This window comes from Aedes aegypti, chromosome 1 (assembly GCF_002204515.2).
Source record: "Aedes aegypti strain LVP_AGWG chromosome 1, AaegL5.0 Primary Assembly, whole genome shotgun sequence".
In the NCBI taxonomy this organism is placed as follows: Eukaryota; Metazoa; Arthropoda; class Insecta; order Diptera; family Culicidae; genus Aedes; species Aedes aegypti.
In genome coordinates, this window is record NC_035107.1 from 202,587,985 (window position 1) to 202,610,668 (window position 22,684).

Sequence of the window (22,684 nt, forward strand, 5' to 3'; positions counted from 1 at the left end):
GTCAGGTTAATAAGGTTTTCAAGGTGTCGTTTTATGAGTTTTGGGTCAGGATTTCTTCAACTTTTTTCAATTTTATCAAAGTTGAAAACCCATTCAGGAGTTTTTCACACATTATGTCACGCTCCAATGGTGGTGGAAGGTCTTCAAAAGTGTGACAAGCATTTCAAAATTTCCAGAGGAACTCATACAATAAGCGTACAAAAAACAAGCCTATACCTTCTCCACCTGTATAGGCTCGTTTTTTTTTTGTAAAATCAGCTATTTCTTCATGGTAAATTAAGAGCAAAATTTTAACAAATACATCTTGCACTAATGTTTGCGCGAAATGTGTAATATGTGCACATACTACTAGCAAATATGTTGTAGGAACATACAGTATTGTGAAAAACTCAATATCTCATAAATCTGGCTTGAGTTTTTTTTGCTTGAGTTAAGGCTCTTCCAACGACCTCTCCAGCATTTTTTTTTCGAAGATTCCTCCAGGAATTTTACCGCAAATTCGTCCAAGATGATATCTCTACAATGGTCCATACAACGTGTTCGTCAGAGATTTCTTCACGAAGAATTTTGATCGCAACCAGATTTTTTTCAAAATCGGATCAGTTAGGTCTCTGGGAGTACCTTCAGTAATTCCTTCAGAAATTCAGACTGTTTCCTCCGAGGATTTCTCAAAGGAATATTCTGGGGATTCCTCCAGAAAACTCTTGACGAAGATTTCTCTAAAGATTTGGCCACAAGTTTCTAAAAGAGTTGCAACAGGAATACTTTTAGTGATTTTTTTCATAGAATTTTTCGGTGATATTTTTGATAAGATTCTTTAATATCTCCAACAATTGCTTCATGATTTTTTTTTCAGGGATTCCTCCCGAGATTCTTCAGGTATTTTTCAAGCAGTTTCTCATGATAATAATTCAGAGTTTCCTCCAGAAATCCCTCCAAAGACTTCTCCAAGCATTTCTTTGGGAAAATTCCGAAGATTTCCTCAGGAATTCTTCACGGTTTGCTCCAGGGATTCTGCCAGAAATTCATGTTGCAACTCTACCAGGCATTTCTCCTGGGATTCCAAACTCGGAACACTTTGTTTTGGGTGTAACTTCTTATTGTGTGGATAAAATTTAATGAAATTTTGGTTACTAATAGTTTAGAGTCTAATGTTTATGTGCGCAAAATCTGTCAAGTCATTTTCAAGATGCATTCGAAACAAAAAGAGCTACTATGCCAGCAAATCTTGGGATAATCCTGGTCAAACGCACAGATGGATCGGCAAAAGGCTTGGAATCCGCCATTCCACGCGTTGTGAAGATGTTCCAGGAGACGAAAACCATCGAGCTGGAAGCGGCTGAAAACCGGAAATGGAATACACAGAGAAGGCGCGGAATATAAGGCAGTACTTTAAGAATAACCCGAGACGTGGCCAAAAAGGTCAATTCGTTCGTCCAGCAGACCATGAAGTGGGCTGGGCTATGTGTTTTCAAGGTCAAGAAGGCGCCAAACCGGACTGACAAGCAAAACACAGTGGCCAAATTGTGTGCGCGGAAGCTGTGCCGTGAGTGGCTGGTCAAGCCAGGCATACATCATACATACATCAAGGCGGACATCAAGCAAATCCTCGACTTCAGTTTTTTGTCGGTACGTCCCGGAAAAGAAAGATGGACAAATTCGCGAAGAAGTACCTGTTGTGGCAGGCGATCTGCGAGTGTGGACGGTACAGCAAGCCGTTCGTTACAACCGGCACCAGAAACGAGCGTAACAGGGATTTACCTAGAAGTTTATCTAGAGAATTGTTCTAGGCCTCAAAAAATAATCCCAAAATACTTCCAGGGATTCCTTCAACAATTTATCCAGAAACTCCTTCCATGATTTTTTTTGACGAATCCGTAGATACATTTCTGGAGAAATCCTTGGAAAAATTTCAGGAGCAATCCCAAGAGGAACCTAAAGAAAAATATTAAGAAATTTCTGGAGGATTTAATGGAGAAATCCCTAGAGGCTTCTGGAAGAACTCCTAGTTTTCAATCTCTGGAAACATCATGGAGAAGTACTTTCCAGAGTTTTTGGAGGAATACCCGGGAAAGTCTCTGGAGGAATTACTGAAAAAAAATCTATCGGAACTGATCTAGAAAACACTGTTGTGATTGATTATTCTTCCTAAGGAAATACCTTGGAATTTTTTTGGAGAACTGTCATGCAAAATTCTTTAAAGAATCCCATGAAAAATAGATACTGTAGAGATTTGGAGATAATAATGAAAAAGAAAACGACCAACTGGGTGGCAATACAACGTTAGCCGGGTCATTTAGTCAAAAATGAAATCTCGGGAGTTTTTTTTTTCGAAAGTCCTCAATAAATTTCTAGGGAAACATTTGAAGGGATCTGAAAAAGTTCGTGAAAACAGCCCTGCAGGAATTATTAAGGGATAATTTGAAAGAAATACTGAACAATGAAAAATTGGATGAGCATCTGAAGAATTCTTTAAACTACCTAAAAAAATCATTATTATGAAATAAATGAAAATTTGGAGGAATCCATAGAGAAATTTTCAGAGACATATTTTTAATAAAATCTCAATTATTATTTGTAAAAGTTTATGAAATATGTTTCCTGAAAACACATAAAATTAAGTAAAGTACGTTTCCAAATAATTCATGGGTTCCAACAGTAAGCCATAAAATGTAAAGAATCTTTGACCAAAATTTTTAGTTGAAAAATTGTCCTACAATTCAAGTTTAAAACAGGATTCTCTCAAAAATACTTTCAAATATTCCTTCTTAAATTAGTCCAAAGAGTTGAAATATATTTATTTTTCAATTTCCTTTCAAGTACTCCTTCATAGTTTTTTTTTTCAAATTCCTTCAGGAAACGGTTGAGAAATTCTATCAGTAATTAACTCAAAATAAAAAAAAAACAAAATCTGGGAGGTTACTTGAAATTTTACATGCTTCAGGAGTTTCATTATGAATCACACCAAAGATGTTTTGTTCGATATTTTAGGAATTTATCCATGTGTTATTTCAGGTGTTCTACCACAATTTCTTCCCGATCTTCTTCAACTCTCGATTACTTTTTTCAAATCGACGTAAGTTACTTTTATACGATTCTGAGAAAATTAATTAGGAAGAATCACAACCTGCCTAAAACTGTTTTAAAGTGAATCCCCTTTTTAACATTTTTTCGCCTTGTACATTGCTTAAATTTGGCATGCAACCAGTTCGCGTTAAAATACTAGGTACTTCCTATCGTTTCCCACAAAAATCGTAAGACAAAATAATAATCCGATTCATTCAGTTACTTGTGACGTTTTTGTACGTTTTTTTACTCAATTTAAGTAGTGTTTTGTTTTGATTCGTGGTTACACCACTTTGTCTCTCCATACAACGGAGCGGCGAAAGTTTGAGGTATGTCTTCTCGTACAAATGTTCAAAGTTTTCTAGTACATTTATTCGTGCCATGCTTTAGAGAAATAGCGAAATACTTTTAAGCATACTCAAACAAGTGCTTTAGTAAACTTTTCTTAATTAACTTCGTAATACGTTAACGTTGAAGAACCCGTCATCGTAATGATCGAAACTTCAGAAGCAGTTTTTCTGCACACATCTAAAATTTGTTTGATAAAATATATTTAACAAATTTTCCTGTAAACGTCGTCGATTTCAAATATAAAACAGAAATTTCTAATGCATACATTTAGAAACACCTCTCAAAATCCATATGATGATTGCACAGCGAGGGACTCATATAAGAATTCTTGCTAGGGTTACCATCCGTCCTTATTTAGCAGGACATGTTCTGATTTAAGATTCGTTTGAGGCGTCCTGATTTATTTTGCATATTTTAAGTTTTGTCCTGCTTTTTTCTACGTGGTGAACAATATTAGAATTAAATATTAGGAAAAGCTATTCTAATTGGTACCAAAACAGTAGGAATGTTTAAATTATATCTTTCTCTAAATTCATATTGAATTTAGTTGTTCAAAAAACAACTTCGGAAATGTTCGACTTTGAAACTGTTCTCAAAAAGCACAATTTGCAATTTCTGTGAAGTTTTTTTTTCTCCTTTGTTGGGCATATCAACAAAAATAGTTAATCATTCAGCGGAGTTACTGTTTATAAAAAAAACATAGCCGAAACTATAAAATTAAACCAGGGGAGCTCGACCGCCTAGCATCTCGCACTCCATGAGTTCCTGAAAAGATCATTGACAAATGTCTTTCAGAATCGTGCTGAAAAAACCGTCGATTTCCTATGAAGTTTTTTGAAGGATTTCTCACAAAAACTTAAACTGTTTTATGATTGGCTCTTCATGAATTCCAAGCGAGATCCCTAGCCCAATGCTTTCGAGATCTCAATAAAAATAACGGAAGTTTTTTTTATTTCTATCTTTATTAACGAGATTTTTAGCCCTGGGCTAGTTCATCTCGGGAAGCTGTGAAACTTATAAAAAGATTCTTAGCGGATTTATCTTGATCAGACACATAGCAAACTTCTTTAAAAATCATCCGTAAATTGCTGGCAAAATTGGTACAAGATTTCCTGGAATAATAAGATAAATGAATGTTAAGAGATCCTCGTTAAATTCTTAAAGGATTCCTGTTGGAAGTTTATTGACGAGATGCTTGATGTAATTTTAAGCGGCAGTCTTGCAAATAGGATTTTTACTGTGGTTGTTGATAGACTTCAAACAATAACCTTGAGAAAAAAAACTTGTGAGATACCTAGTAACATAAAAAGCTAAAACACACTAGTCTCTTCAGAAAATTGATCGATCATTGTTTTAGAAAAAGGCTGGTTACATTCAAGAATTTATACTTAGGCTCAAATTAGAAATTTATTAAGATCGTTCATTACAAGACCTCAACATTTAAAATTGATGAAAAATCTTTGTAATTGCCAGATATTCATCCGGAGATTCTTCCATTGAGATCTTCATTTGTTAGGGCAGAAGATTCTAAGAGGTATTCTTCTAGAAACCCCACTAGGCTAATTCCAAGGCTCATGGAAAATGTTGTTTAGAGTTTGTCCCCGGAATCCCTATGAGGATTACTCAAGGAGTTCCTACTTAGTATTTCCAATAATAAGTCGAGCAAATTCCTCAAGGATTTCACCAGGAATTAATTCAGATATACACCAAAAAAAATCCACCGGTCATACAATTACCAAAGATTCAAGCAGGGTTCATTACAGGGTTCATCACAGCAATTCCTTCGGGATTGCTCAATACATTCATGCAGTGATTCCTCTAGAGTTGTCTTTTGCATTTCATCCGGGGATTACTTCTGCAAATTCTTGCAAAGATTTCTCAAGTCAATATTTATTAGTTAACGAATAATTCATTTGCAGCTTACATCTATGATATTGGTTTATGGAACCATACTAGAATCAAAATTACATGAAACTTCCAACTAGTTTTCAAAGCAGATTTTCTGAAAGAATCTTGCCACTATTTAGGCAGTTACGAAGTTTGACGTTCGTGGCGGCCGAAATTTTCTCATACGGACAAAGTTCCAGCAAGTTACTCATGTACTTTTGATAACAGAACAGCGGTGTTATCCGCATAATACCGGTCGTAAGCGTAATGACAGGAAGAAGGTGACCAAAAAAGCCCCTCGTCTCCGTAGTGTATAGCTTCCTGGCTATCGTGTTTTGCTTTTTTCAGTTTGAACCTTTCTTTCTAACCTTATAGACATGGAGACTGGCACGTGTCATTGTTTTTATTTTGACAAACCAGATCAACACCTTCTTTGGTTTTCTGTTGGGTCGTCTGGGTCTCCTTGGATAACACCATTACTGTCTAATGAAGGAATCCCAGGTGTTTCCTGATCCTTCTGTGAGCAGCAGTCGGATTGTCCCTAATGACGTTCATAGTTCTTGATGAAATTGGCGCAGCGAAATGCTAATAGATACATTACTTCCGTACAGTTTGCCCTTGAAAGAACACTTTGGCATTGTTCCCCAGCCCAGCATTAGGACGTCATTCTTCAGTAGCCTAGATTTTCTTGCCCACGCTCTACCATGGGGTTTTATTGGCGAAGCGCCCGATTCTCCCGCTCTTTCAATTCTGGGGAAATCTAGGCTGAAACCCCAAAGAAAGCATACCCCAACCTCTACGGCCATTATTCGGTCTCAAACCCGACGAGAGAATGTAGGTCAGCTTGGCTGAGTCGTGCAACGGTACCGGCCATCTTCTTTCCGGAGGAGGAATCCCCTTCCATCCAGCATCCAGAAGCTACATCTTCGCTCGAGATGATTGGTGGGAAAAGCCACCGACGGAAGGACGGAACAAGAGGAAACGATCGCACAAAAAGCCTATTCTTTCCGTGTGCACCAAAGCAATAAAGCGAACGATGATGAGGAAGATGAGGAGGAGGAAGAGAGGGTAATATTTCCTGACCGACGCAAGACCGAAGCGATGACGGCGCGCGCGGCCACGAGTTGCAAAATTACAAGATGGAAAGTGAAGAAAGCCATCAATTTGCAGCTAATCGATTGGTGTTAGAAGCGGCACGAACGGAGATGGACCCGTAATTGATTGACCTGTTGAGGTGTGTGTACGGGACGGATGTAAACCTGCAATCAGCGAACGGATCGATGGGTTTGGGAGGTTTTCACTGGGTGCTTGACGATGCTTTGATCGGTTTTGGAAGATGGTTCTGAGACGCTATGTCTAATAATGGAGACATTCTGTCCGACAAATGCTTGACCCTCCGATCTACCAATAGCTTCATTTTCCTATAGAGCCGTTATTCCACATCGTTCTGAGCCAGTTCCCAGCTCATCTCCAATTCAATCTAGTCCGTAAATCCAAAGCTTCGTACTAATGAAACCGTTTCCAGAAGACTTCGTCGGTACGGATTGTAAGGTTGGTTGGGTTTTCTGTTCCAGTGCTGTGCCGCTGCCAATCCAAGCATGCCAAGAGATCCGTTAGAAGGCACCCGGACCACAAGTAGACTATGCTTTTTTTCTAGCAGCCAACCTGTGGAGGAGAGGACAGGGAAGGGAGCACTTTGTTGTAGGAACAGCCAACCAACCAGGCACGAAGTAGGCTGGGATGGGCTTAGAATCGAAACGAATGATCTCCGGTTGCGCCGTCTTTCTACGTCTGGATTTTCGTTCCAGATCCTCAATGGAAAGGTACCTGTGTGTGTCTGGTTGGTTGCTGCTGCTGCCTGGAAATTGGGTCAGTGGTTCTTACTGTTTCTTCGGTGTTCTCTTTTTATGGGTCTTTCTTGGCTCTTGGCTGAGTATTCTTTAGGTGAGTTTCCTTTTGTGCCTGCTTCGCCTTTGGGAGGCGTGTAGCTGTGTGATTGGACTCACAATTGGGTTCAAGGCAGAGAAAATGTCAGATGGCTTGGATAGTTCTTTAGACAGTTTTTTTATCGGTCATGTGCCATTATGCATTTCAGATGATGAGCAGAGATGGGATTTAAAAATGGCGGATAATCAGGATGGCGTGACGTAGAAAAATTTGGCTCTAATACAGTTAACTCTCCCTTACTCGATATTGAAGAGTCCATCGAGTTAGGGAGGTATCGAGTTACAGAACACAAAACCAGTGCAACTGCGATGCAAGGGACCATCGAGGTAACCATGAAAATCAACTTTTACTATGGTTCTCTAACTCGATATCGAGTCACTTTAGTGATATCGAGTAAGGGAGAGTTAACTGTATATGCTATTGTTTTTTGTTTATTTCTTTATAAGTATCATTCCAAAAATTACATTCATTTCTTATATCTAGGTGTTCTGTGTTATTAGACAACACTATCATCCTAATTTGGTAAAACAAATCTAAGATTTTATTAACATTTTGTTAACAACATATTACATTTCATTTGCCGTAGCAGTTCAGATTTTTTACAGTTGAGTTGATTTCACCTGCTTGTAAAAGGGAACAAAACACGTTTTCAATTTATTTAACCTAACTTAACCTAAATATATAACGCATTAATCGTGGCAATAGAAGATTGTAACAATTTTAGCCTGAAATTAATATTTTTTATTTGACATTTGTTTTATTTGTTTTGTTTTTTTGGTACTATACCAGGGAGGAAGCTTCAGAATCATTTTCAAATTTTTAATTTGAATTGTCTGCAGAGCTTTCATCCTGGTAGGGGAATTCGGGGTAAAACCGACACCCTAAGCTTATTGATAAAATTTGTGTACTTTCGCTTGTTAAACGAACCTAAAATTGTTGTAGAATCACAAATTGGTTATAAATCTATCAATCCTTGCGATCGCTGTATGATATATTAAGGTTATATAGTGATTTAAATCAAATTGAAATTTCATTATTTTTAGGTGAGCCAATTGAGAGTGCGGGTAAGATCGACACCCTGTTGGGGTAAAACCGACACATCAACTTTGAGCAGAATTTATACGTTGTGAACATCTCCATCACATTGCATATTTAAAAGAATGCTTTAAACATGACTTTCGACATTTATGAACCCTTCTTTTAAGGGATTATTAACATATTACGTAAATTATTGAGGCGAGGCCAAAGTTCCACTAAATATATGTGAAAAATGCAAATGTCCCATGCTAAAATTATATTGTTGGGGTGAATACACATGGATATTTTTAATTTGTGTTCATGGAACGCTTATGAATATGAAGATGTAGCGAATGATTGTGAAAATAAACACTGTTTTATTTTAACAAAACAGAAAAGTGTAATTATTTTCAGATTATAAAAACTGACGAACTCCATGGTTTGTAAATAAACAATAAGATTAATTTATGTGAAAATATTTCAAATTCTATGTGAAAATAATTCAAATTCTTCAATTTTAAAAGAGAAAAATTTCTTCAAGCTTCATCAAATAAGTTCAAACGTGATAACATAGAAATATTTTTTTTAAATACTTAATGATAGCTTGTGGCAAGTAATATAGTGTCATATTTCACATGTTAACAAGTTCGCTATCCGTGAACTTCACTGGAATTCGAAAATTAAGACTCACATAAACTGCAGAGATAGTCTTTGGATTAGAAAGATACTCTTAAGTTAGATTATGAAGCAAAGAAAGGTGTCGATTTTACCCCAAATGAAAGTGTCGATCTTACCCCGAGTAAACATTTATTTTTCAATAGCGTTTTCAGCTGTTGAAAAACCAAAAATTAATTTCTCCTTCATGTTGTATCAACGTAATAATAGTAAATGATGATGTAGACGCAGAACAAATAATGATATTTTAAAAATTTCACATGCGAAATTGTTAAAGAAAAATAGCGAAATATTGCAACTGCTGTTGCTTCTATGTTATCCAATATGATTTGTTATTTATTTTGGTAGTTTGTTGGTAGCGTTAGTTGTAATGTCATTTCAAACACAACATTTCACAAGTTAAAATATAGCGTAGTGGAAACTGCATGAAAATCTGCTCAAAACATGAAAAATTAAAGGGTGTCGAGCTTACCCACAGTGTCGGTTTTACCCTGATTTCCCCTATTACAACAGCTAGTACATATTAGTACAGCATACAACATGGCTGGCCTGAAAATTTGTTTGAATATCAAAAGGTTGTCCTTAAGACAAAGTTTTTATTTTCTATTAGTGAGGGGATAGAGAAATTTTACATATTTGTTACACTTGGATTGAATGCTCTCAATGTGATTTGTGTAAGTTAAATTCTTATCTAGCATGAGCCCTAGATACTTAACTTCATCTGACCAATTTAGTGGAATCCCTCTCATCGTGACAACATGTCTACTTGAAGGTTTCAAATAAAGAGCTTTTGGTTTATGTGGGAATATTATTAGTTGAGTTTTGGAAGCATTAGGTGCAATCTGCAATCTTCCATTTTTGCAAGTATGAAGAAAAAATATCCAAACTTTTTTGCAATCGACTACAGATGACACGCAGACGTCGTCCTGTGGCGGAGAGGCCTATGTCATCTGCAAACAAGGATTGTTGACATCCCTGAGGTAACTCAGGTAAGTCAGATGTGAAAATAAGGACTGTTCATTTTATAAAGTGGACACCTTGTTTATGCTATATCTTTTTTATTTATTGATGAAATCATAAACGGTTTTCTGTGCATCGTTCAACTATTATTCTACAAAATACAGAAACTTACAAAATGCTTTCGGTTGAAGAACTAACTAGTTTTTGCAAAAACTCCTAAGAAAAACTGTTCGTCAAGTTTAAGCATTATTTTTCGCATGAAAAAAATCCTAAATTTAATGAACAAATTGTATGTTGGTATCCTTTACTATTCAACTTAAGGTAGAGCTTTTAAAAACATCAATAATATTCCATCAGTTCCTGACGCTGAGTCACTTTAGTGATCTATTCCTTATGGTCAAATTTGCTGATACATCATCTTTTTACTACCAGCAAAAAAGTAAAGTAATAAGCGTGTTCAAAACTGGTTTAGATTACTAAAGAAACTATAAATGTATACAAAAAGCAAAATCTTGAGTTTTAACCGCATTCTTGGGTACCAAATTTACTCTTTATGGTCGTTTTATTGAAAAATCCCATACTTTTAAAATTATATACGCATGTTTATCGATCTAGAGCAAACTGTAAGCGTTTTTCTCAAAATATTTTGATAGGTAGTCTCAGAATAACACATTCTGAAAATAATACATGCTAAATAAATTTGATTTTATTCAAGCAGTGTTCCCAATCTTGATGATTGTCATTGTGCTTTGAGTGGTCTTCTGAAAATAAATTATTTGTTTTTCTATTGTGCGTAAAATATGACGTGGGGACTAAATCAGCAACTCTATGAAGGCGTACGTTATTTTTATTATAAATACTATATTATTACTTCCGTCTGAACGTACTTTAAACCTTAAAATTCTACTCATATCAGTTCCATTTAAATTTAAGATATTTTTCTTTAAAAAAAATGATAAAAAAGGATTTTATGATATCTGCAAAATTGCTTCTCCAAAAATAACTTGATATTTTTTAGCAAGCTTCTAATTGATGATGCTTTCTAAGTACAACCATTTTTTGAAAATAAAAAATATAAATTGTCGAATTTTCCTGCCGATTTTTAATAATCCTTGATTTTGATAACCTCCAAAAATCGACCGTTCAAAACGTTGTGCCTTATTAGTGTGAAATCATATTATTTTGGTAACTTTTTTATTACCACAGCATTGTACAATATTAGTCGAACGATGTACAGAAAACCGATTTCGATTTCATTGATAAATTAAAAAGATATTGCATGTCCAAAGTGTCCACTTTAAAAAATGAACAGTCCTTATTGTATAATATTGGTCCCAAAATGCTGCCTTGGAAAACACCAGCTCTTACAGGAAGTCTTTCAGATCTGGAGTTCTGATAATTAACCTGAAGTGTACGATTTGACAGATAACTTTGAATTATTCTAACAATGTATGTTGGAAAGTTTTTTAATTTTACAATCAAGCCTTCATGCCAAACACTGTCGAATGCTTCTAAGTCTAGAAGAGCAAGACTAGTAGAATAGCCTTCAGATTTGTTGGATCGGATCAAATTTGTTACACGTAAAAGTTGATGAGTGGTCAAATGTTCATGGCAGAGCCAGGGTCCAATTGAGAAATTTGATTTTTTAAATTTTTGATTATTGATTGTAAAAAACGTTTTTTGATTTCTTTCTGCAAATCCTGCCATATAATTTTCAAAGCAGGATCGCGAGTGCGTTGAATTTGCCTTCTCCTCACGTTTTTAAGAAGGCTCAAGAGTTTAAGATCATCGTCTATAATCACGGATTCAAATTTTACTTCACATTTTGGGATTGCAATGCTCCTGGCTTCAACAATGGAATTTGTTAAAGTTTCAAGAGCATTGTCAATAAGAAATGTTAACATCAATACTAGAGTCAATATATGTCTCATATATATTCCAGTCGACTCGAAAATAATTAAAAGTTGAGCTGATAGGATTGAGAATCGTTTCATGGTATATTTGAAATGTATCAGAATCAAAATCAGCATGAGTAACTAATTTTCTACAAAGATGACTAGAGTCTGTTAAGACCAAATCAATCGTAGATGGATTTCTAGAAGAGGAAAAACATGTAGGGCTATCAGGGTATTGAATTGAGAAATGGCCTGAAGAGCACTCATCAAATAAATTTTTGCCGTTGGAATTACTTTGAGAATTATTCTATGACCGATGTTTGGCAGGAGTAGATGTTACCTGTGGTGGCAGGGTTTTTTTTTCATTTGATTTGAAACAATTAGAACGGGTTCTCGTAATATGGAAAGGGAAGGAGTTCAAATTACCTGCTACGATATCAGCAAAGGCTACCCGACGGATTAAAATTAGTTTGTGAATGAGCATGACTATAATCCACCTGATGTTAATATGATTCCTATTCAAACGATCGTTAACTGAAAAATGAGCATAACGACCATTATCGTAACGGACATTATGGTTCATCTGCCTGGCACGAGCCTCGACGACTCGCCTACGTGAAAGGCAATCCCATAAATCTGACTTATGATTGCCCCCGCAATAAGCGCATATGAACTTCCTTCACTGGACAGACGTTCTTAGCGTGAGAAGAACCTCTGCAAATCATGCATTTAGCATCCATGCGGCAAGTTTTTGTTCCATGACCCCACTTTTGGCTCCGAGTGGAGTTCTGGTAATTTCCTCCAGGTTTCTGGAAATGTTCCCAAGTCACACGGACATCTTAAGCTTTAATATTATTTAGATCGTTTTTGTTAAAGTGCACTAAATAATATTCTTGAGAAAGCCCTTTCCGAACAATGCCAGATTGGGTTCTCTTAATCATTATGATTATTTGGACTGGGGAAAATCCAAGTACATCATTTATTCAATTTTTGATCTCTTCATGTGACTTATAGTCACTTGAGAGACCTTTCAAGACGACTTTGAACAAACGTTCAGTTTTGTCATCATAGGTAAACAAAATTTGTGCTTCTTCTCTTCCAGATGCTGAAGAAGAAGTTCGCGATCTTTAAGGTGAAGATGAATTGAAGCCAAACCTCAAATTTTCAAGAGCATAAATCTGGAGAACCGAACATTCGTTTCAGCTGAAAACCTAATCGATTGGTCACCACCAGCTAGTGACCAATCGATTAAGTTTTCACCTTAAATGGATGATCGGTTCTCCAAATTTGTGCTCTTGAAAATTTGAGTTTTGGGTTCGATTCATCTTCACCTTAAGAGTTTCCGGCATAACGCGACAGTCTCCTTTCTTTGCGATTTGGAAGGAGACCTTGATTTCCCTAATGGAAAACAAGATCTCCTGCCTAAATGCCCAGAATTCGGAACAACTGACCACGATAGGCGGAACTCTTTGCTTCCTCACTTGAATCAACAAACCTGGGCTAGAGACTGCTTCGGTTTGGTGTTCGGAAAATTTGTCTAAAGCATCAAACTGATTGCTCATTTCGATGCAATTATCAACATTATCCATTTCACCCTTGGAAGAAAGCGCGCATTCCGGAGAATCGCCATTCTTGCCACGTTTAGTGACAGTTTTAAATCCCACTTTTCTGGAAGTTATGAATTAAGAGATTCACCCTTCCTTTTGTTTGTAGTTGCAATCATGTTTAACCAATAAACGAAAGATGACTAAGAGTTCCTAAGAGGTTTTTTCTCAAGACGGTGTCCAAGAAGGATTATCACCGCTTGCTTTCGCCAACGGGTCCAACGACAAATCAAAGACACGGGTCCAAACAAGTATCGTAAAGGGATCAATAGTAGAAAAAATAGTACTGAAAAGTACCGTTTTTTATTTTAGCACTGAAAAGTACTGTTTTTGTAGCATTCAAAAGTACTGTTTTATTGCTATAGGTAGTTTAAAAAAAACTTCCAAGAGCAGAGAGAATTCGTGTACGCACAGCACGAAGTGACGAAGGTACGATGCGCACTGATTGGACGGTCCTTATTCCTGCATTGCAAAATCTAATGAAATTCTACTCATTAGGGAGCCGGATCCTATTCTTGGCACTTTAGATTCACTTCGGCAGTGAGGTTTTCCTTAAGCTATAGATCTCAAATTTGGCCACAATATGCGTAGTACTAAAGCCAAGTTTCAGAAAATTCGGTTGAGAAAAACCCCCCATACCAAAGTGAATCATGGAAGTGCCCAAGTGATTTTGCGCCCTATCGCGTTACAATTCAAACTGAAAATCGACGAAGAGAAATCGATCACCGTAGATACGCAGGTACTCAACGCTAGATTATCATCAAATTTACCCAAACTGTCATTTTTCAAAAGACCAAACCAGTGTACACCCCCCTTTACCCCCCTTATAATCAAGCAACATTATTTATCTTATCGTTGTTTTGTTTCCTCCATTCCGTTCCGGGCCCTTTTTCGTAGGAAAAAATACCTTCAGATGAGGAGGAATGCAACTCTCCCATGAAGATGAAATTTTATGCATCGTGGCAAGCTGCGATGCTGTGGCTTTCTCGCGCGTGGCGTGTTTTCTCCGCCAACGACGACAACCAAGATGACAGCAGCCCTATGCTGTAGCGGCAGGCGCAGAAGTAGGCCGTCTGGTTGGGTTCTTGATGAAAATAACGGATTCTCGAAAGCGGCCTACTGCGGCGAAGCACAGTGCATCGCAGAGCTGCTGTTCGTTGTCATCGGTGAGAATCTGTGCCGTGGCCGGACGAAAGTGGGTCACTTGTTTGTATGTGCGGCACAGTGTGGGGTTCGTCGCTTCGTTATTCTTTCGTTCGGTGGTCGTTAAATTTGGACAGCCAAGTGGAAGGTCGTTTTCTGGTTTTCGTTCATTGGTTTTATATGAAGGCATGCACCGTCGCCGAAAGCAACGCACCGTGAAGAATGTCGAACGGGTTTAAATTGCGTTAATTGTGTATTCGCTTGATTTGTTGTCTGAAGGGAACGGAAGATTACAAGAAACAATTACAAGATGCTCTCAACCAGATATTCAATAATCTCATGCTATTTTATTTTTTCCTTTCTCCCCCGCAGGCCATCAAAATGTCAGAGGAGCCGAAGCGTCGAGAGTGGCCCTTCTTCAACCTGATGGACGTGTACTTCAGCGATCAGGTGAACGATCCAACCCTGCGTCTATTCTCGTCAACCAAGCGGTTCGATTCGGACACACTGGACGATGCCCAGTTCGATGACGAAATCATGAACTCGACGGCTGCGGCGGCCATTGCTGCTGCCGCGGCCGCTTCAGCTGCCGCTGCCAACGCCGCTAGTCAACAGAAGATCAAGAACGAACTGATCCATGGTCACAGCGGCGGCAGCATGCTGGACATCTCAGACATCATCGAGGACCACCTCGGCAGTGGGGACTCCAAATTGGACCAGTTCAAGCGGGAAATCGTTCTCAGTCAGTTCAGCAACGTTTCGGAGCGGAGTAATAGCAACAGTCGGAAAGAAAAGAACAACAACAATAATAACAATAACAACAACAACACTAACAACAACAACAACAACAACAACAACAACATCAGCGCCAACACAAACGGAAACATCAACAACAACTGCTACAGGGAAAAGGAGAAGCAGCTGATTGAGAGCCTAAGTCACAGTCCCAGTACGGTTCACTTGAGCAGTGCGAACAGCAACACCGCCAGTGCAGATACCAGCAGTGTAAACAGTAGCCCCACGGGCCACGTCAGCAGTACCAACGGTGCTGTCCCCAAAATGACCAACGGCCCCTCGTCGCATGCGAATTTCAACGCCCTTCTGGCAGCGGCCACCAGCACACAGAACGGCAGCGCTCTCAACAGTAATAGCAGTGCGATCAGCAGTACCGACCGGGACACGGACTACGACGATTACCCGAACGACAGGGACAGCATGTACGACGGTGGCAGCACGAATTTGAAGAACCTCAATCAGAAGTTGCTGCACCAGATGAACGAACATCACAACATTGACCAGGTAAATGCTTTTGGTTGGCCCGTTTTCAGGCTGCTGCAGCTGATGCGGACACACGGGCCCATTGCCAGTTGAACGCTGATTGCATTGCAACGCCATCACCCTGCGCATGACGAGAGGGTGAGAGAGAGAGTGTGACGAACTTGCGCGAGCGCGCGCGTGTGATGCATACCTTCCTCTAGTCAAACACTAGAAAAGGCATCGAAGAAAGAGTGAAACTTTCTTCTAATCTATGTCTAGCAGCGCGCGGCTGGCGTAAATTGTTTGGAAACCGAACGAATCCCCTTTGCGCACACGCTTATGTGAGTGTGCGGGAATGAGTTATGTTCAACGCTAGGAGGAGGGTGGGTAAGAAGGGAGGTAGCCAGGCGTCGTCGATTGTGATCAGCTGCTGCTGTGGCTTCTGCATGTGGCACAGTTTAATGGTTTTGAACGTCAGGGAGGCCAAATTAGTTTTAGATGAGCTAGCTGCTTGGCTGTTGACTGCGTGATGAATAACGTTTAGCCAGGGTTTTTTTCGGGGGTTTGAAAAGCACAAGTGGCTCGACCTTTGCCAACGGTAATTAACTGCAGAGAGATGATCTACGACCATCGGAGTGAAAATCGAGCGTAGTTGAGTTCTGCTTAACAGCGGCTGGCTCAAATCCAATCTCGGTAGATGTCTGAAATCATAGTGAATTTCTCATCCTAGTTTTCGTGGTACCGTTATCCAGCTGATAGCGATCCTTAGATCATCTGAAGGAATCTGTCAAATTTGAAAGTTTAGGGATATGTCTTAGTTTCTGCAGTTTAAGATAGCATCTAGAAGAACCCGAAACTCTAACCTGGAAGGAATATTATTTACCAATTTATTAGGCTATAATTATTGATCACGTGGCTTTATATGGTCTTGAATATGGCTGAAGTTTCTGCCAAGAGCATTATCTTCAAATTTCATTAAAAGGCGTTTCGAGCATTTTTAATCTTTACGTTACCGGCCTCCGACAAGGCATTTTCAAATAACTGCCATTTCGTCAATTCTCATTCGATTTTTTCGAAACCACAGTCAGTTTACTTTAAAAAGGTTTCAGTTATTTGTCATGAATGGAGAATGCTGAATTCGGAACCATGTCGGAGATATTCCGGATTGTACTGGGGTCACAAGGGTGCCAACTTTGGGAAATGTGATTATTTTTTTATTTATTGCAGTTACAACACTGAAGTTTTTCTGTAAAATGTAAGATAATGGTCTATTGTCATCATTTCAACATAATTCTAATAAGTGAACCGTTCCGGAACATGGTAGCCAGTTCCGCTAGGGCCAGCTTGGGGACATTTCCGTTTTATGTCCAAAACATACCGAGCGACGTCTCAATCTTCTTGAATTTGGGAGAACTAAATAAACTAAATGTTCATAGATGTGGCCACTCTAGAGCACCTGACACAGGTTCCGCAAGGGCCTCTTTGAGGACATTTCCGTTTATTGTCGAAAACATACCGTGCGACGTCTCAATCTTCTTGAATTCAAAAGAACATATCGACAAAGGAAGAATCAAGAAGATTGAGACGTCGCACAGTATGTGTTGGACGTAAAACGGAAATGTCCCCAAAGAGGCCCTCGTGGAACCTATGCCTGGAGATCTGGAGTAGCCAGTGTTGATAGACTCGCACTCAAATGTCAATCAATACGCTCTCCCGAGAGAGCAAACTCATTAGAGATCTGCTTCGCAAATCTCACGTTTGAGATTTTGATGCAAAATCAACTCAATCAACTCAAACCGTAAAAAATGATTCAGTCGCAAAACCCGGCCAAAACTCGTGAAACCCGAATATTGTTGTTTACGTTAGAAAGGATTACTATAATTTTAGCAGACTAACAAGAAATTATTGCCGTGTAAGAGTAGACTGTGGAAATACAAGACAATGAGTCAAAAAGGTGAGCCAACTCATCCGTGATTTTTTGACTACTGAGTTGCGTGCTTGACAACTCACGCATGAAAAATCTCAAGCGTGAGTTGTGAGAAATTGAGTTTTTCACAACACTGGGAGTAGCCACATCTGTTCTTACCTTCTTCTTTTATTGACAAGTTCTCTCGAATTCACGAAGATTGATACGTCCTACGGCATGTTTCCGACAAAAAACGGAAATGTCCTCAAAGAGGCCCTGGCGGAACCTGTGTCAGGTGTTTTGGAGTGGCCACATCTATGGATATTTAGTTTATTCTTCCTTTATTGACATGTTCTTCTGAATTCAAGAAGATTGAGACATCGCACGGTATATTTTGGACATAAAACGGAAATGTCTCCAAATAGGCCCTCGTGGAACCTGTGCCAGGATCTGGAGTGGCCACATCTGTTTGTACCGAAGTTTTTCTTCTTTTATTGACATGTTCCTTCGAATTCACGAAGATTGAGACGTCCTACGGTATGTTTTGGACATGAAACGAAAATGTCCCCAATCTGGCCCTGGCGGAACCGGCTACGATGTTCCGGAACGGTCCACTTATTCAAATTATGTTGAAATGATGAAAATCGACCATTATCTCACTTTTCACATAAAAATTTTAGTGTTGTAGCCGAAATAAATAAAAAAATAATCACATTTCCCGAATTTGGTACCCTCGTGACCCCAGTACAACCCGGAATATCTCCGACATGGTTCCGAATACAGAATTGTCCATTTATGACAAATAACTGAAACCTGTTTAAAGTAATCTGAGGGTAGTTTCAAAAAATTCGAATGGAAATTGACGAAATGGCAGCTGTTTGAAAATGCCTTGTCGGAGGCCGGTAACGTAAAGGTTAATAATGAATTTCTTCAATGATTCTTTGATTGATTTCTATCGATATCTTTGACAGATTCTCAAGATCATAACAAGATTTCTAACAAGATTCAATTTGATTCCATGTGATAGGGTAGAGAACTACTAATTTACCTCTATGGTTCACTTGGGCAAGGTTTTTTGTCGAATCTTCTGAAATTCGGCAATTCTAGTGCACTTATCAATGATGCATATAGATATTGCTTTTCAAGCAGTAAATTCCCAGAAGACGCAGGAGATGTATTTGTTCAAACCTAGCATTTGCCAAAAGTTTCCAAACGTTTCAAGCAGGTTTCCAGAGAAATCTCCTGTGAACCTTATAAATCCCTATAAGAATCCCGCTGGACGTTGTAATATACTGGTTCTCTTTGTAACCACTTGAAATTTCTGAGAACCCCTAACATTCTAAATAACACTTTGAATACCTCTGGATATCTTTTCTAGTGGCCTAAGTACCTCTGTGAATCGCAAAGCAAAATAAGCCAGAAATGCCAAAACCAAATCACCCCTTGTTGTTTTATAGCTAGCGTAAAGGCTGGATAATAGTGCAATCTTCAGCAAACTTGTTCAGCAAACTAGTGAGCATCTATCCCATAATTTTGATAAGAGAATGTTCATGTTTTTAGCAAAATTGCTCAGCAAGTAAAAGACATCCAGTAGCGAATAAGATCTGATTCATATTCTAGTGGTTCATGTATGATTTCATTGATGTCCACAAGCATGGGAAAATCCACTCACTCTCCCGAACGCTACCGATAAAAAAAATAGCAATGCATCTACTGCCACCGAAAGTTCAGTGACCGCCGAACGCTACTAGGGTGAGCGCAATCCAGACGAATCGCAATCGATTGAGATAACCCGAAAATCAAAAGACTCACGGAGCGGAGAGAGAAGCAGTCTGCTTTCAAATGGGAGACACGTCAGAACGCATTCACCATTCAATCACTGAATGCATTCATTTCGCGTTCTCTGAATCATTCCGTCGTGTGTATTACCAGTCAGTGAGCGCTCATCAGCATTCAAATACGAATGCCACTCCAGCGGAATTGGAATGTAACAAATCATTCGCTACTGCAATCGGATGCCTTCGGCACACGGTGTTGATGGTGAATCGTTCTGTTGCCGTTTTTGTCTAACTTGACGCTCAGCGAAGAAATATAAAGCGCACTCGCTCTTGACTACGTGTGAAAGTGAGCGAAGGAAGCCTAATTTTTTCACCACACAAAAATATTAAAACAGCCATAACTATTTTGTTTTTCAATATTTTCGCACTATTTTTTTTACAAGTTCTCATAAAACTCTTCTATTTTTAGAATCTATCAATATTGATGATTGGTCATATAATTTTGAAGATATCCAGATATTCCTTGGAGGACCGGCATTTCCCATATAAAATTTATTTGGCCGCCATTTTGTTTTTATTAAATTTATAAAAAAAAAACAAAAATGTGGGTTGTACAATGTCATGTTATAAAGAGGTTTTCTGAAAAAAAAAATCATGGAAATCGGTTGAGTTGTCTTCAAGATATCTAAAAATTACAGAATGATGTTTTTTTAAGTCTTCAAGATCTTAATACGTCCAGATTGGTACCAGAAACAAAAATGTTTATTTATCCGAAACAGTAGCACCAATTTGCTTCATTTTTTCACAACAGACTCTCATTGAAGTATTGTTTCGAACAGTTAATGACCGAACATGAGACAAATTTTTGAGCCTTCGAGATTACTGTAAGTTATGGTAAAACGTCTGTCCTCCTAGGAATTTTAGAATATCTCCGGATCCAGATGACCAATGGCCAATATCGTCACAGTTTCCTCAAATAGGCGAGTTTTTTGAGGGCTTGAATGGTGCAGAAACCTCGAAGAACAAAAAAGTTATCACTGTTTGAATATTTTTTGTAAAAAAAAAAAAGAAACTGCTGGTAGAGAGGTTAAGTGATTCATGGTCGATTCGATCAATAAACGAGTTATTCGTGTATGTATAAATGTGATTTATCATATTCAACTGTTCCATGTTTGATTCACTTTATATTCAAGTGATTTCAAATTATTCATATCTGAAACACCACATATGCAAGCGTTTCAAATTTTTCACTTCATATTCAAGTGATTCAGGACTCAATCAAGCAATTTAGGGCAGATTAACTCCATATTCCTCTAATTCATGGTTGATTCGATCCACATCCAAGTGAATTATGTTGATTCACTTCATATTCAAGTGCTTCAGGTCAGACTCATTTTATATTCAAGTAATACAGGTCTGGATTACTTAATATGCAAACGATTCAGGTCTGAATAGCTTCATATTGCTTAGTTGCTTGGATCTCATTCACCTCGAATTTAAGTCATTCGTTTAATTGTAGTGATTCATGTCTAATTCACTTCATGTATAAGCAGTTTAGGACTGATTTGCTCCATTTTCAAGTGATAAATGATTTACGTTATTTTTAAGGGCGTCAGGTACGATTCACTTCATTTTCTAGTGATTCAGGTCTGATTCACTTCATGTTTGAGAAATTCGGGACTTTTTCATTTCATCTTTATGTTATTCATATCTGATTCACGTTGTTTCCAAATGATCCATGTCTGATTAACATCCTATAAGGATCAGAAGATAGGAATAGCTTGAAATATTCAATTGGATCCTTAAATGTTAAATGAATTCTTGTTTTTATTTGATCATTCGAAAGACCATGTTGTTGCAACAACTTTAGCAATTTTCAAGCTCAAATAACGGCTATAACATATTTGAACTTTAATTTTAAAAATGGTTCCAAATATGAACCTTGACACTTATGATCATGTTTGACGTTCACTTTGTCGACAAAAATGCCACAGGGCTTTTAGTTTTAATACTGGGGTTGTTTCTATCTGACATTTCGGAAGGGACACGAAAAACAAAATATAACCAATATTTGAGTTTAAACTGAGGGGTGTGACTAAATCTCAAAAACTGTAAAGGAATGTTCTTTGGATTAAAACCAACGAGAATCATTTAAAAGTTGAGTAAACATGTGTTTCTGACCTAAACTTAGGTGTTTGGTACTTAAATTGGGACAGGGCTTTAGGACCCTATTTTACATGCTTACTAGCACCATGTTGCGGCAAAATTTGCAACCAAATTGTTTAGCTTCCGGATGTCCATGACTTTCTGGAGAACTTTGCCGAAAACTCAAACTTTCTATATCATGTAGAGATCACAAGATAGAATTTGAAATGCTCTATTTTACATCCTCACTTCCGCCTCCTAGCGACAAGATTTCAAACCAAACTGTTTGCTCTCCGGATGTTCTTGGCCTTCTAAACAAGTTTGCTGAAGATTGCTACTTTGAAAATAATCAGAATCTCGAGAAACCATGTGAATTTACCTGTTTCGAGGTGATGCTAAAATTTTTGATGGGTGATTCAATATTCAACTGCACCACTTACTTCTTTTAACGAGCCCGTGCTGATTACGGGTAGTGTAAATATTTTAAGACAATTTCTGATTCTTATAAGCATATAAATCACTCACTCTTGCAAAATTGCTGATCAATACTGTCATAGTGTCGCTGTTTGAATTCAATTACATTATTCTCGGAATTGTTATTACTTGAGTGCTTCATATACCCTTGTTGCTGCGGGCACCCATCATTTCAATTCCATCTCTTTACCAACGATAAATCCCAGGAATGTATCCAATCTTTAAGTAACATATGCACATATGATTTTAAATTCTCATCTGAACAATGTTGAAATCCTTAAGGTGATTATAGGACGAAGTCACACCTCAAATTTTCAAGAGCCAGACTTGGGAACCAAACAGCGCTCCGCATTGAAAATCTATCCCATTGATTACCACCAGCAAGCAAGCAATTTGATTGGTTTTCAACGCAAACTGTTGTCAGATACTCTTTTCTTGTGCACTTGAAAATTTGAAGTTTGGCTTCGTTTTATAATCACCTTAACTCTGACTGAAGCAGACCAACAACTTTCATTCTTCGTACAATGATATATTGTTTAACAAGCACAGCCGTCAACAAACGAATTTTGTTACCACCAA

The 22,684-nt window shown here is 38.0% G+C and overlaps 1 protein-coding gene across 5 annotated transcripts in view; it reads left to right on the forward strand.

Annotated features, from left to right (window-relative positions):
- The window catches only part of LOC5564080 (probable serine/threonine-protein kinase cdc7), a 200,950-nt gene that overhangs the window by 148,248 nt on the left and 30,018 nt on the right, over positions 1–22,684 (forward strand). For all 5 annotated transcript variants that reach the window (XM_021857264.1, XM_021857265.1, XM_021857266.1 and 2 more), the window contains one exon: positions 14,918–15,844. In XM_021857264.1, the coding sequence (XP_021712956.1) occupies positions 14,918–15,844 (927 nt within the window). The remainder of the gene's footprint in view (positions 1–14,917; positions 15,845–22,684) is intronic.